We start from the raw sequence: 15,295 nt of genomic DNA, 5'->3' as shown, positions 1-15,295 counted from the left end.
CATATCTTCCTAAAAGTAACTACTAAAATACCTTTAAAAATAAGTAACTAAAACCATCAGAACCCAATCTCTTGTTTCCATCACTCTGAACAATAATGAGATCAATCTTAGAGAAAGAAAATAAGACAGAAAGTATGGAGTTAACTTCTTGAGAGATCAATCAAAACTCAATCCCATTTAGACTTGGTCTATCTAGGAGAGGCTCCACAAACTGGTTATCAAAGCATTTAATCCCCTTATCCCTTACCTTTGAGATCCCTTCTACCTACACACCTTATACTTTTAGAGCTACCAAGATATTTATTACCATCCTCTTCTTCACACAAGTGCGGAAGTACCCTTAGTTGACATCGCCTTCCTTGAGTCACCTAGCCATAGACTTATAGAAGTTTAGAATATTGTTTTACACTTAAGAAGGGAAAATGAATATGACAATGCCTCATTCCTAAAATATAACTCAAACTTGGAGAATGCACTTCTCTTCCTCTTTGGAATCTATGTACTTAATTTCCTCCTTTAGAAGCTCAATATTGAAATAGAAGTTATCAATGATCTTTTTATCCCACTTATTCATTTCACCCTTTAGAGATTTGAGAGCTTCTCTTTATAGGTAAAGTCTTTCTACCTCGAAGATACATTAGAGCTCCAATAGCTTGAAACCACATATTGTAGATCATTATGATCAAGGTAGTAGTTATTAAAACAAAAGGCTTCAAACCTGAGTGTTGGTTCGAATAGTCGAGGACCAAAGGAAAATGATAAGATACATCCATTGGGAGATCCCACTAAGAAATCCATTCCCATTTCTCGCACCAGACTTTTGAAGCCAAAATTCTAAAATCTCACTTGGTGTTTTTCTACTAGGATAAAATCAAGTGATATACATTCTTAGGAGGGGTAGTTAAATCAAATCGATAAGATTAATGAACTTTTCGAATTCCATACACTCTGCCTACATTCGAATAAATACCATTCACACAGATCCTTTCATTGACTGTGCGAATGACATTAAAATCTCCCAAGACGCTCCAATTGTCTATGCAATACCTTTTTATCTTGAAAACACACACTTCGAGTAAAAATTTATCACAAAATAAACCATCTTATTTGCCCTAACTTTAGCCAAATACCGAAAAATCCCGACCCCAAAAAGGGAACAAGGAGGTCTCGTTGGATCTACACTCGATCAACAATAGACTTCCAGCATTTCCAACATCTTAAACAAAACTCCAATCACAAAAAGAATTCACCGACAAAAAATAAACCAAGGCTTCCCCCACCCCACTTAAATTAGTTTCATGGATCAGAGCCAACCCAAACAACTCATATGGTTTTTTTGTCACGCTCCAACAAATTTCATGAATATTAAAAAAGTTATAGTATATGATTTAAGTATCTATAAAATTTATTTATATTTTATAATATGTATCCACTTTTAGTCTCTAAAGATTACAAAACTGTTTATTTTTAATTCCTATTTAGAGATTAAAACTCTATATTTTTGTATTTTTGAGAAAAAAGTGAATACATTGATTAAACAAAGAATCTCTCAAATCTCTAAAGGGTGAAATAAGTAAGTAGCATAGGAGATCTTTGATAACTTAGATTTTAATATTGAGTATCTAAGGGAGGAAATTAGGTACATTGATTCCAAAGAAGATCATCAAGGAGATTATCCGAATATAGAGTTGATTTCTTTTGCATGGCAATGAAGATAAGAGAGGAATAAATTGAATAAAATGGAGTATTATTTGTAAACCTAAAGAGGGAGGTGGATAAGGTGTCATAAACATAGAATCTTTCAACATTGCATTACTTTTAAAGTTGAAATGGAGGATGTTGGATGAGGGTGAGGTTATTTTGAGGGGTATTCTAACTTTCAGGTATGGTACCTTCCAGAATCATACTTTGTGTGGAACATGCTTAAATGGAATTAGGAAAGCTTAAACTTGATGGAATGGCATTCAACAAATTGGGAGAAAAAAATCAAGCTAAAGATGAATGGTTTGCTTCTAACATTTTGAGTAAAGTAGGTGCAGGAAACATGACTATGTTCTGGAAGTGTAGATGGTTAGGAAGTAGGCCATCAAGTGTTACCTTTCCAGCCATGTACCAAGCGTCTGCTAATCCAGATGCCCCAATTAGAGACTGAGGAGCTTGGCTCGAAGGAGTTTGGATATGGTATGTCAATTTTGATGTTATTAATATCAATGTAGATGTCAACGAATAGAGACTAGCGCTAACATACATTTCGAAGGGAGTAATGGAGTTTAATATGAGTGCAACTTCTCGTTAGATGTATTTTGTATGATGTCAAAACTAGGATACTTTAGCGTTTATGTATATAGGATGATATCCTCTGAGTCTTAATGTGCGTCTTAGAATTAGGAACCATAAAAATATTTTGGAAATGATTTAGAAAAGGTTATAAATGATTCTACATGGAAAAATGTGTTTTTATGCAAGACATAAGCTTATGTGTTGACACATGCGTTGTATGAACCGACACATGTTGATGAGTTTTAAAGCCTGTAGCATATGTTTGATGTGCCGACTATGGAGGGCTTTCAGGTCGACACATAGAAGAAAATTTTCTTCTATGAGTCGACACATGACCTGTATAGGTCGACACATGCTTCTAATGTGTCGACACATGACTTACATAGGTTAACACATATGATGCATTTTCCGAAAAATTCATGATTTTTTCAAATCTTTTGCATTCATTTTGCCTCCAACTTGTATACTTATAAATACTTCATACATGCATCATTCCAAGAGGTGGAAAACCTGAAAGATACAAAGAAAAATCTCACCATCTTCAATCTCTCATTGCATGTGCATAACAATTACACATAATCATTCTTGTTGTGTCACATCAAGGTTTAAAATTGATAACGTCCAATTTAGGTTGGTGTAGCTGGTACAATTGGGTTGAGATTCTTTGGGGGTTTTCATCAGGAAAAACCAATTGGGGTTTGTCCTGCAAGATTGGTGTAGCTTTGGAGGTTTTACACAAGATTTCGCAATCAGATTCAGCTGAGTGAAAGCTTCGAAGAATGGCGGGTTCGTTCGAAGGAGTAGTGGTAAATGAAGGATCATTTGAAAATCTTGGTTGACATTAATTTGCAACTGGATTCAGCCAAGTGAAAGCTTCAAAGAATGTTGGGTTTGATCAAAGGAGTAGTGGTAACTAGAGGATCAATTAAGATTATTGAGTGCTTAATCGAGCTCAAGATCAAGAAAGATAAAATGTTAGAATCAACATCAAACATAGGGGTTGTGGGGGTTGTATTGCTACATTTTTCTTGTAAAACTACATTCGCAAAGTAAGATTGATATCTCAATTCTATTTGGAATTAGAGGCAGACGTAACCATAGCAAGGACGATTGGTGAAATGCCTAAACAAATCCTTGTGCACTCTCTCTCTCTCTCTCTCTCTCTCTCTCTCTCTCTCTCTCTCTCTCTCTCTCTCTCTCTCTCTCTCTCTCTCTCTATATATATATATATATATATATATATATATATATATATATATATATATATATATATATATATATATATATATATATATATATATATATATATATATCCCTCTATCTCTCTTTTAATTTTCACTTACAAATTGTTGAATTGATAGATTGTGCGATCAATACGTTTGGTTAAACTTTTGTTGATAAAATTTTGAAAACAGTTTTGTTGTGTAGATTGTATTTGATTTTTCAAATCAACAAAACCATAGAAAATTCTAAACGAAATTGACTGCACACAAAGTGTTCGATAATTTGCCTCAAGAATTTTTTTATGTATTTTGTCAATGGAAATAGCCTTCACCTTTAGCTATATCATTTAAATGTTTGATTTTTTAAACATATTGATTGATTTGTCAATCATTATTATCATTTGGTTTTCATATACGTATATATGAGCTTCTTGATAGAGGTTTGATTTAGATTATTTGATCCGGGTCACCTCCTATAACCGTTAAATTTTTCAAAACAATTTTTGTAAAGTTTTTTAACTTGGGATCTATTCACCCCCTCTAGACGAGTCTCATTCGCCTAACAAGTGGTATCAAAAACTCCGGTTAATTTTATGCTTCAATATTCGCTTATTATAAAATGGCTACCGAACCTAAAGGGGCGTACCATAGAGCCCCCGTCTTTACCGGTGAAAACTATGGCTATTGGAAAGGTTTTATGCATATCCATATCAACTCGGTTGATAAGGGTGTGTGGGACATCATCACCAATGATCCTAACCAAATTATAATGACCAATGGTGAATGTGTCTTTGTACCAAAATCAGAAGCACAATGGAATGCTAATAATAAGAAGATGTGATCACATGATTAGAAGACACAAAATATTCTCATATCCGAACTTGGTGTTGATGAATATTATCATGTATTCCATTGTGAAACTGCCAAAGCTATGGGAATGGCAACATAAGGTCACCATAATCAAAGAAGCAAATAATCTTAGAACACTTGACCTCACAACTTTATTTGGAAAGCTAGAAGAACATGACCAAGAACTCACTTTCTTGGAAAAACATGAGAAAAAGCATGAGAAGAAGATAAATAAGGATAAAGGCAAGGACAGTGAGGTAGAAAGGAAGTGTATTGCTCTAAAGGCTTCAAGTTCAAAGTCCTCAACCAATGAGCAAAGTGATTGTGAAACAAGTGATGATGAGAATTCCAATGATGAAGAAATGGGGTTGTTCGTCAAAAGGTACCATAGGTATATAAGGAAAAATGAAGCCAAGCACTATGACAAGAACTTAATCAACTTTATAAGACTATCGAAATCCTCAAAGGAAGATGAGAATAAGAAGGGTAAACTTAGATGCTCATGCTAGAATTTTAGAAAAGTCGGTCATTATAAGCCGAATTGTCCATTGATCAAGAAAGATAAAGAGAAAGCTCATCACAATAAATCTAGCAATTCTAGAAGAGCCTATATTGCTTGGGAGAGTGCAAGTGATTCTTCAAGTGACGAAAGCTTAAGTTCAAGTGACGAATCAGCCAAGTTTTTCTTCATGGACAATAAAAAGAAGAAGAAGAATGTAAGTCATTCTAAACTTGAATATTTTAATGAATTGTATTATTCCCAATTACAAAAGACTTTTGAAAATCTACATAGAGAAGTCGTAGACGCTTTTAAAACACTAGCTTCAAACAAAAGAATCGTTTCATATTTAGAAGATAAAGTTTTAGAGACCAAAAATAATATGGAAGCTCTTAAGAAATCTATGGTAGATATTCAAAAAGATAAGAATGAGGATGAAGAACCTTCATGGTTTGGTTGTGAAACTTGCCACATTTGGCAAAAAAAGGTAAATACTCTTAAATATAAATTGGACAAGGCATTACAACCAAAGATTACATTTTCTATTGATCTATCAAAGTTTAAACGGCCTTTGAACCCTTCATATAAAAAGTATAAATATGTTCAAAAGGATTCAAATAGAAAAATTACATCCCTTCACAACTTATCTTGTCACTATTGTTATAATAAAGGTCATACTATTGCAAAATGCAAGTTTAGGAGACTCTTTGTTCCTAAAAGTTTTTTTCAATGGTTTCCCAAATGAAACATTTATTTCACTCACTCTCAAGAGCCCAATGAAAATTGGGTACCTATTACTCTTATTTGATTCTATATGTCGAATGTCTTGGCTCTACAGAGAAAATATGGTTTCTCAATAGTGGATGCTCAAGACATATGATGGGTGACATCTCTTTGTTCATTGAATTTGTGCCAAAGAAGAAGGGTTTTGTTACCTATGGAGACAACAAAAAGGGAGTAATACTTGGAAAAAGTAGTGTAGGTACTCCCTTGTCTACTTCTATCTCTGATGTTATGTTAGTTGCAGGTCTTAAACATAATCTTCTTAGCATTAGTAAATTATGAGACAATGGGTTTAAAGTAACTTTTACAAATACTTGTTGCATGTTTGAACACAATAAAAATAAAGATTATATGTTTAATGGCTTGAGGGTTAATAACTCCTATATGCTTAACCTAGATAGTATATCCTTTATGGGAATTAAATGTCTAGTGACCATGAGTGAAGGCTCTTGGTTATGGAATATATGCCTAGCTCATGTCAACTTTGATTTACTAAACAAAGTTACTTCAAAAGATTTAGTAATCGGTCTATCAAAAATAAAATTTTCAAAAGACCATTTATGCGATGCATGACAAATGGGTAAGAAAACAAGAGTCTCGTTTAAATCAAAAATTATTATTTTAACTTCGATACCTCTTGAGCGTCTCCGTATGGATCTCTTTCGTCCCTCAAGGACCAAAAAAATATGTGGTAATTACTATGATTTTGTGATAGTAGACGATTACTCGAGATTTTGTTGGGTCATCTTTTTGCATAATAAAGATGAGACTTTTTTAGCTTTCACACAATTTGCAAGGCTATCCCAAAATAAGATGAATTTAAAAATAGTTTATATCCGAAGTGATTATGGAGGTGAATTTGAAAACCACCTCTTTGAGAATTATTGTGATAAACATGACATTAAGCATAATTTTTCTGCTATAAGAACTCCACAACAAAAGGGTGTTGTGGAGCGTAGAAATCGTGTTTTAGAGGAGTTGGCTAGAACTATGCTCAATGAGGGTAATCTACCTAAGTATTTATAGGCTAATGCCATTAGCACGACATGTCATGTCTTATATATGATATTAATACGCTCTATTTTAGACAAAACTCCTTTTGAACAACTAAAGGGTAGAAAACCAACTTTATGACATCTTCATGTTTTCGGATGCAAATGCTTTATTTTAATTAATGGAAAGGATAATCTTGGAAAGTTTGATACGAAAGTTGATAAAGATATCTTCCTTGAATACTCTCAATCAAGCAAAACTTATAGGGTTTATAACAAAAGATTACTTATTCTCTAAGAGTCGGTACATGTCAATTTTGATGAATCTTATCCGAGAAATGTTGGGAAAGGTGTTTATTTTCATGATGCAGAAGTGTCTTTACAAGACATACTCAAAGAAACCGAAGAAGGAATTGATCAGCATAAAGCGATGCAACTTAAGAAAGAAGAAGATAACGATTGTGAAAAGGAAAAGGTTGAAAGTCCAACTGCAGTTGATGATCTACCTTTGGCTTGGAGGACCTCCAAGGATCATCCAATCGACAACATACTTGGAGACATCACCAAAGGCATGACAACATGCTCCAAGATAAGTAATTTTTGTTATCACTTTGCATTCGTTTTACAAGTTGAACCTAAAAATGTAAAATATGATTTACTTGATGAGCATTAGCTTATGGCCATGCAAGATGAATTAAACCAGTTTAAAAGAAATGATGTGTGAGACCTTGTCACTCATCCGCGAGATCATCAAATTATTGGCATTAAGTGATATTTTAGAAATAAACTTGATGAAAATGAAGTGATAACTAGGAACAAAGCCCGAATAGTGGCTCAAGGTTATAACGAAAAGGAGGGCATTGATTATGAGGAAACTTATGCTCCGGTTGCTCGCCTCGAGGCTATATGCCTTTTACTAGGTTATAGCCATAAGGCTTGGTATGAGAGACTTAGTAAGTTCTTAATCAATCAAGGATACTCTAGAGGGAAGGTATATACTATATTTTCATTAAACATCAAGGAGAACATACTTTTATAGTTCAAGTTTATGTTGATGATATCATCTTTGGTTCCACTAACATGCAATTAGTCAAAGAGTTTTCTAAACTAATGCAGGGTGTGTTAGAGAAGAGTCTCATGGGGGAGTTGAACTACTTTCTTGGTCTTTAAATCAGGTAACTCAATGAAGGGACGTTTGTGTGTCAGACAAAATATTACAACTAATTTCTAAAGAAATTTGGTACGAAAGATGCAAAATCAATTGACACTCCAATGTCTACAAATGGAAACTTGGAAAGAGATGAAAATGGTAAGGATGTTGATGTCAAAAAGTATAAATCTATGATTATGATTGGATATCTTCTATATCTTACTGCATCTAGGCCAAACATTGTGTTTAATGTGTGTATGTGCAATTGTTATTAATCAGCTTCTAAGGAATCTCACTTCAAAGTCGTAAAGCGCATCCTTAGATACCTTCATGGTACATCTAAGTATGGGGTTTGATATTCAAATGGAAGTGACTCTAATTGGTTGGTTATACCGATTCCGATCTTTCCAGTTGCAAATCGGATAGGAAAAGTAGTAGTGGAACTTGCCACATGTTTTCAAACTCCTTAGTAAGTTGGCATAGCAAGAAACAGTTTTCCGTTGCTTTGTCAACTGCCGAAGCGGAATACGTTGCAACCGGTAGTTTTTGTGCTCAAATATTATGGATAAAACAACAACTACTTGATTTTAATATTAAACTACAATGTATCCCTATTATGTGCGATAATATTAGTGCTATTAATCTAACCAAAAGTTCAGTGTTACACTCTCGCACTAAACATATTGAGATACATCACCACTTCCTACATGACCATGTTGAAAAAAAAGATATTGTATTTGAGCATGTTGATAGCAAAAATCAACTTGCGGATATCTTTACAAAACTTCTTGCGAATGAACCATTTTTCAACATTTGAAGGGAATTGTGCATACTTGATATCTCAAATCTTGCCTAAATATGATTTGTTGCATGGACTTTATATACCTTTGCTCTAACTTTCCTTGGAAGTTCAATTACATACGAGTGCATCCTTCATCAATTCATACGTGAGGTAATATTGTTTCATTTTATCTCTTTGAAAGTAAGTCTTTTACTTTTGCATGTTGTCTATGTCCCAAATGCTTGATATGCTTGATGTATGAAATATTTCATGAATGTTGACTTTCAAAAATTTCAATTGATGTATTTCAATTTATATGCTTATAGTGACTTCATGCTATTCTTCTTCCATACTTGAAATATGTTCTTTTTGTATAAGCATGTTATCTATTATTAGTTTTTGCATGATATATGTGAGGCTATTGTTTATTTATTCTAGCATGAAATCTATTTGAACATGTTATAAATTTCAAAAAAACTCTTGTAGTGTGTCATTGTTATGATAACATTTTTGTTTTTGGTTTGATTGATGATAAATCTAAATAATCGCCTTGCTAGAGCACATGCGTGTGCAACATTCGGGAGCACCAAAAGTATATGTCACGTAAACGTGTCACTTTTGACGCAACTCAAGAGTTTTTTATTGCATTAGATATTTCATCTTTTGTCTTTATTGTATATGTTATTTGGCATGATTTGTGGCAACTATGTTATATTGTTGCTTAATTTGCTTTTATATATGTTTAGGCATTTTCAATACTTACATCATTATATGTGAGTGTTGTTTTATTGATGATTTTATCTCTGCAAACGCCTATGTGTGTTATATTAGTATATATGTGATATAAAATACTTCTCATAGACTGTTTTGTCTCCTTTTGATGTTGTTAAAGGGGGAGAAACATCTGCAAGAGGAATTTGGGTTGCATACATTCAGGGGGAGCTTTCACTAAGACACGAAATGCATCATCTTAAGTTTTGCCATCATAAAAAAAGGAGGAATATGTGAGTGCAAATTCCCGTTAGATGTATTTTGTATGACGTCAAAACTAGGATACTTTAGCGTTTATATATATTGGAAGATATCCTCTGAGTCTTAATGTGCATCTTAGAATTAGGAGGCATACAAACATTTTGGAAATGATTTAGAAAAGGTTATAAATGATTCTACATGGCAAAATGTGTCTTTATGTAAGACACATGCTTATGTGTTGACACATGCGTTGTATGAATCAACACATGTTGAGGAGTTTTAAAGCCTGTAGCATCTGTTTGAAGTGCCGACCGTTGAGGGGTTTCAGGTCGATACATAGAAGAAAATTTTCTTCTATGAGTCGACACATGACCTATATAGGTCGACACATGCTTCTAATGTGTTGACACATGACTTACATAGGTTAACACATACGATGCATATTTCCGAAAATTCATGATTTTTAAAAATATTTTGCATTCCTTTTGCATCTAACTTGCATACTTATAAATACTTCATACATGCATCATTTTAAGAGGTGTAAAACCTGAAAGATACAAAGAAAAATCTCATCATCTTCAATCTCTTGTTGCATGTGGATAATAATTACACGTAATCATTCTTGTTGTGTCGTATCAAGGTTTAAAGTTGATAACGTCCAATTTAGGTTGGTGTAGATGGTACAATTGGGTTGAGTTTTTTGGGGGTTTCATCGGGAAAAACGAATTAGGATTTGTCCTCTAAGATTAGTGTAGATTTGGGGATCTTGCACAAGATTTCACAATTAGATTAAGTCAAGTGAAAGCTTCGAAGAACGGTGGGTTCAATCGAAAGGAGTGGCGATAACCGGAGGATCATTTGGAAATCTTAGGTCACAATAATTTTCAATTGGATTGAGCCGAGTGAAAACTTCGAAGAACAGTGTGTTTGGTCGAAGTAGTAGCGGTAACCGAAGGATGAATTGGGATTATTGGGTGCTTGATCGAGCTCAAGATCAAGGAAGATAAAGTGTTAGAATTAAAATCAAACCTAGTGTTTGTGGGGTTGTATTTCTATATTTATCTTATAAAACTACTTTTGAAAAGTAAGATTAATATCTCAATTCCATTTGGAATTGGGGGCAAACGTAACCATAGAGAGGACGATTGGTAAACTGCCTAAACAAATCCTTGTGCTCTCTCTCTCTCTTTCTCTCTCTCTCTCTCTCTCTCTTACTTTTCCTATGCAAATATTTGAATTCGTAGATTGTGCAATCAATATGTTTTGTTAAACTTTTTTTGATAACATTTTGAAAACAATTTTGTTGTGTTGATTACAATCCATTAAGTTGTGGTGTTTTTTTCAAATCAACAAAACCATAGAAAATTTTAAACGAAATTGACTGCACACAAGGTGTTCGATAATTTGCCTCAATAAAGTTTTTGTGTATTTTGTCATTGGAAATAGCCTCCATCTTTAGCTATATCATTTAAACGATTGTTTTTTTTAAACATATTGATTTATTTTTCTATTATTATCATCAATTGGTTTTCATATATACATATCCAAGCTTCTCGATAGTGTTTTGGTTTAGACGATTCGATCCGGGTCACTTCCGCTAACCGTTAAATTTTTCAAAACAATATTTGTAAATTCACCTTCGTCTAACATTTAACACCTAAACTCCTTTAATAATGCACAAGAGGAAGAAGATGATGAACAGTTGCAGAGAGAGAAAGAGAGAATTACTTAACTAACTTTCAAATCTCAAATTACAAATGTTCAATTCTGTTACAATCTCTAACTAACTTTGGGTTTTATACAATAACAAAAAAAATGCACACTAAATGCAACTGAAATATGATTGGTAAATTACAAAGTCTACTAATCTTCCAATGTAGTAATAAGGGAAATTTTCCCAAGTATCGGTCTCAAGGACTGCTTGATGATACATAATTAGTGTTTTAATTTAGTTAAACAAAATACTTATGGGGTTTTGGATTGTTGGTTTGAAAATTAGAAAATATAATGCAACAGAAAGTAAAGAAAACAGTTGAACATTGTAAAAGTATTTTGAGTGAACATGATAAAGAAGGTGTATTATTGGATTCTTCAACAACATTAAACTAACCTTGTAACAACTTGATTTGATAACATTGACTACCGATTCTTAAGAGTGTTTACTCCTAAGTCCTTAGTGAGAAAACATTTGATCATTCAAATTAATCCCTATGTCCATAGTGAATCACAAATGAAATTAAACATTATTTTAATCAAGAATATTCCAGTTTCCACTGGGTATCCCTAGGCCTAGGTGATATCTACTATGAATTATTCACAATTAAGTATTAACAATGGCGGTCCAACCGAAATATTAAGCACATATCAAAATCAATTTTTCTAAAAGATAAAGCATTAAGCACAAATTGTAAATAAAACAAATATCACAAAAACCAAAGACATTACAAAGGTAGAAATTTAGAATTGTATCATAAATCTGAATCAGGGACACTCCATAGCATTGAGGGGTTTAGCTACTCATAACAATAATGAACAACATGACATAAAGTGTAGACGTTACAAATTAATGGAAGAAAAGAGGTCTTCAATCATAAAAATTCATGAAAATCTTGATCCACCATGAGTTCCTTAGTGTTCTAGCTTTCAAAACGCGTTCTTTGTACTAAAAAATTGTCCAACCCTGAGAAATTCATGTTTTTCGGCTAAATAGACAAATTATGGGCCTTTTCAGATTTGGGTCGTGCCATATGCGTATGGCCTCGATCTATACGCGTATGTGCTGGTTTTGGACTGACTCATATGCGTATGGCTCAGGGTAGGGCGTATGGCTTTGCTGGAGCCATACACGTAAGGCTTCTGGCTACGTAGAGGGGGTATGGCTAGTTAGCCTAATACGCGCATGGGCCTTCCCATACGCGCATTATAAGAGACTTGAATTTCATCTCCCTCCCATTGTTAAACGTATGGTGGAAGGTGATGCTGAGTGGCCATACACGTATGAGAGGCCTCAGACGTGTATGGGAAGGAAATGTGATTTTTCCTCTTTTTTTCTCCTGCTCATGCATTGTCGTCCAGTTTCTTCTCTGATCCAGCTCCTCTTCACTTTTCAGCCATGTGAATACATAAAACACTACCTCAAGTGCGTAAAATAACTCAGAATTATTAAAACCTTCGTAGATCAAGTTATTGTAAAAATCTACCAAAATAAACTTAGACTACTGCCCAAACTCACAACAATTCACATGCTTTTGACATTCAAATGATATAAAATATTATATAAATGGTGATTGATCATAATCCCAAACTTAACATATTTTTTCCCTCAACTAACTTTTAGCACAAAAATATCATGTCACCAATCATCAACACACTAAAGCTATAAACACATACATCTGAGATCTTCCATGGTTCTCTTTCCTTCCTACCTTTAGTTCGGCCTGATCATAAAGATCGAATGTTCTATCACACTAAAACTTGAGAACACTGTTTCTCTTGTCAGCCCTATTCACACTCTAACCATTTCTCTCCGGTGTTAATGCATATACTCTCAAAAATCACAGTATGCATTACCATACCATAGGCTTTCATAAACTCTATTTCACTTACCAAATACACACTACACACACTTTTTAAGGTCTTTTAAGGTTATAATATGGCTAGGGATATGGTGGGATATTATATGGATAAGTAGGCTAATGGTTTAAAGTATTGCAGTCACTCTTTTCACTATGTTCACTCCAAGGTATTACTGCTGGAATCTCTTAAACATTTCAGTTCTTTGGTCAGCTAGTCTGGACTTCTCAATTTTTCACTGAGTTCTCCTTTTAGTGAGTGCTCATGTGTCTTATTATTTTTTAAGCTCTTTTTCATTTCTTTTTTAATTTTAATTTTCAGGTGCGCTCATCTTTAGTACTACTACACAACTACCCTAAACTTAAAGGTTGATATTCCAACAATAACCTCAAACTTAGAATGAAACACAAATTCAAAAAAAAAAGACAAAACTTTGAACAAGGTAGGGAGGTGTTTGGGTCATGGGTTCATGATGTGGTGAAATAATAACAAACAATGTGGATATAGGCTTAAAGTGGGTTAACAAAGGATACATTAATATAAGGGATGGCTAGAAAGGCTCAGGGCTTAAAACAAACAACGTGCCTCAATGTGTCTAAGCATGTAAAGGATATCGAAAAAGAGAAAACACAATTTCTAGATGATAAAAACATACATGGATGCTCTTTCATATGATAAAGTTGGTGTTTGTCTTTTTCTGTTCTCACCATGTTGATAAGAGCTAACAATGTCCATAATGTCTTTCGTATGATGCAACATCATAAACTTATAAAATGACCCTACACCCATTCCAGTAAAACTTATATAAAACCATATCAAATCATTTCAGAGATATTATGATTGATTGGTATGGTCATGAATAGGGCATATAAACTTTATCTGGGTGCTCATAGTCAGTCACTCATGCTAGCTATCACCACTTAAATAACATAAACATAAAATTAGATTAACTGAAAATAACTGCAATATTATGAATATAAAAGTTTTGGGCAATACATAAAAATTAACCAAAAAGGAAAGTACATCGAGCTCATCAAAAAAAAGAAGAAGCTAAAAATAGAAAAAAAATAAAACTAATCCTCCTTCATGCCCCTGTCTTTGTCCATCATCTAAGTGTCATAGTTGATCATGGCATTCGGGTCTCCATGATGCACAAAGGTAGAAATATGAGACATTTGTCCCGACTAGCCTCTTTGATCTGCACTTTTGAAGGGAATCTGGTGCTACTGAGGGGTGTGCTAAGAGAAGGGAGACTAGTGGTGAAGCTGTCCTCCTAGGGTGCTCTGCAATCCACCCGACATCCAATGGCAATGTTGGGTTCATAATGCGGCCATTTTTAAACTTTGGTACCCCTGCTTGCCTGCACAAAAGAAGGATGACAATAGCATGCCCCATAGAATTCTTAGTCTGACTCTGGCCATCTCATCCATGTCAGAAGAGAAAATACAATTGGCGTTCATAACATGTTGATTCAACAAATAATATAAGGCTAGATCTCCCATAGTGATGAGCTTTGACCCACTACGATTAATGTTCATAGTGTGGTGCAGAAAGTAAGTCCACGCCTTCGGGACAACATCCAGGTCCACAACAACTAGCTTCCTAGGAATAGTACTAGAAGCAGGTTACCAACCTCTTCCCTCAAGTGCTAAACAATTCAGCATTGCTCGGTAAGGCCAACCAGTCCTAAAGGACGTCTTCATCAGCTGATACTCACAATTTGGTTACGTAAACTTCATCTTCCACAACCTGTTCACAATTTTCCAATCGTACAAGATTTTTTTCTTTGACCTAAGAAATTAATACAGGCTCTGCGGGAGCATCCTCAATAGGTGGTCTGTAAGCATTTGTATTGAACTATAACACTAGCTCCTTAGCCATTGGCTGAAATTTGACTATTCAGATAAGTCAGTTTATGCTTCTTGAGGACATCATGTATGTCATTGTGTTGGTTAGGATGAAGGTTGAAGGTTCTCTCCTCAATTATTTTCCTATCTAGCAAGGAAAAGCATCTTTCTTCGTGTTCAGCAGAGAAAAACCTCTTAGATTCATGAGATGAAGAAGAATAAGTATCCATTTGTTGCTTACTTGTGGAGATCTAACCTGTAGCAGATGAAATTCATGGAAAACAAGAAAAACTCAGAGAACATAGTGAAGCGTATAGCTCAGGATGGGAAATGTAAGAAAAATGTC

At 34.2% G+C, this 15,295-nt stretch overlaps 1 protein-coding gene across 1 annotated transcript; it reads left to right on the top strand.

Moving 5' to 3' along the window:
* Positions 1-4,405: 4,405 nt before the first annotated feature.
* Positions 4,406-5,916, top strand: LOC127102934 (uncharacterized). The gene is made up of 3 exons (XM_051040249.1): positions 4,406-4,734; positions 4,870-5,570; positions 5,690-5,916. Exons 1-3 carry the CDS (start codon positions 4,406-4,408, stop codon positions 5,914-5,916), a joined length of 1,257 nt encoding a protein of 418 aa, XP_050896206.1.
* Positions 5,917-15,295: the final 9,379 nt, after the last annotated feature.

The sequence above is a fragment of the Lathyrus oleraceus genome, chromosome 7 (genome assembly GCF_024323335.1).
Source record: "Lathyrus oleraceus cultivar Zhongwan6 chromosome 7, CAAS_Psat_ZW6_1.0, whole genome shotgun sequence".
Taxonomy (NCBI): Eukaryota; Viridiplantae; Streptophyta; class Magnoliopsida; order Fabales; family Fabaceae; genus Lathyrus; species Lathyrus oleraceus.
This window is presented reverse-complemented; position numbering and strand designations above follow the sequence as displayed.

Coding starts and splice junctions, on each gene's coding strand:
- LOC127102934 (XM_051040249.1), top strand. CDS start 4,406: ATGTATTCCATTGTGAAACTGCCAAAGCTATGGGAATGGCAACATAAG. Junction 4,735..4,869: donor ATGGGGTTGTTCGTCAAAAG/GTACCATAGGTA, acceptor CTAGAATTTTAG/AAAAGTCGGTCATTATAAGC. Junction 5,571..5,689: donor GAGACTCTTTGTTCCTAAAA/GTTTTTTTCAAT, acceptor TTGGCTCTACAG/AGAAAATATGGTTTCTCAAT.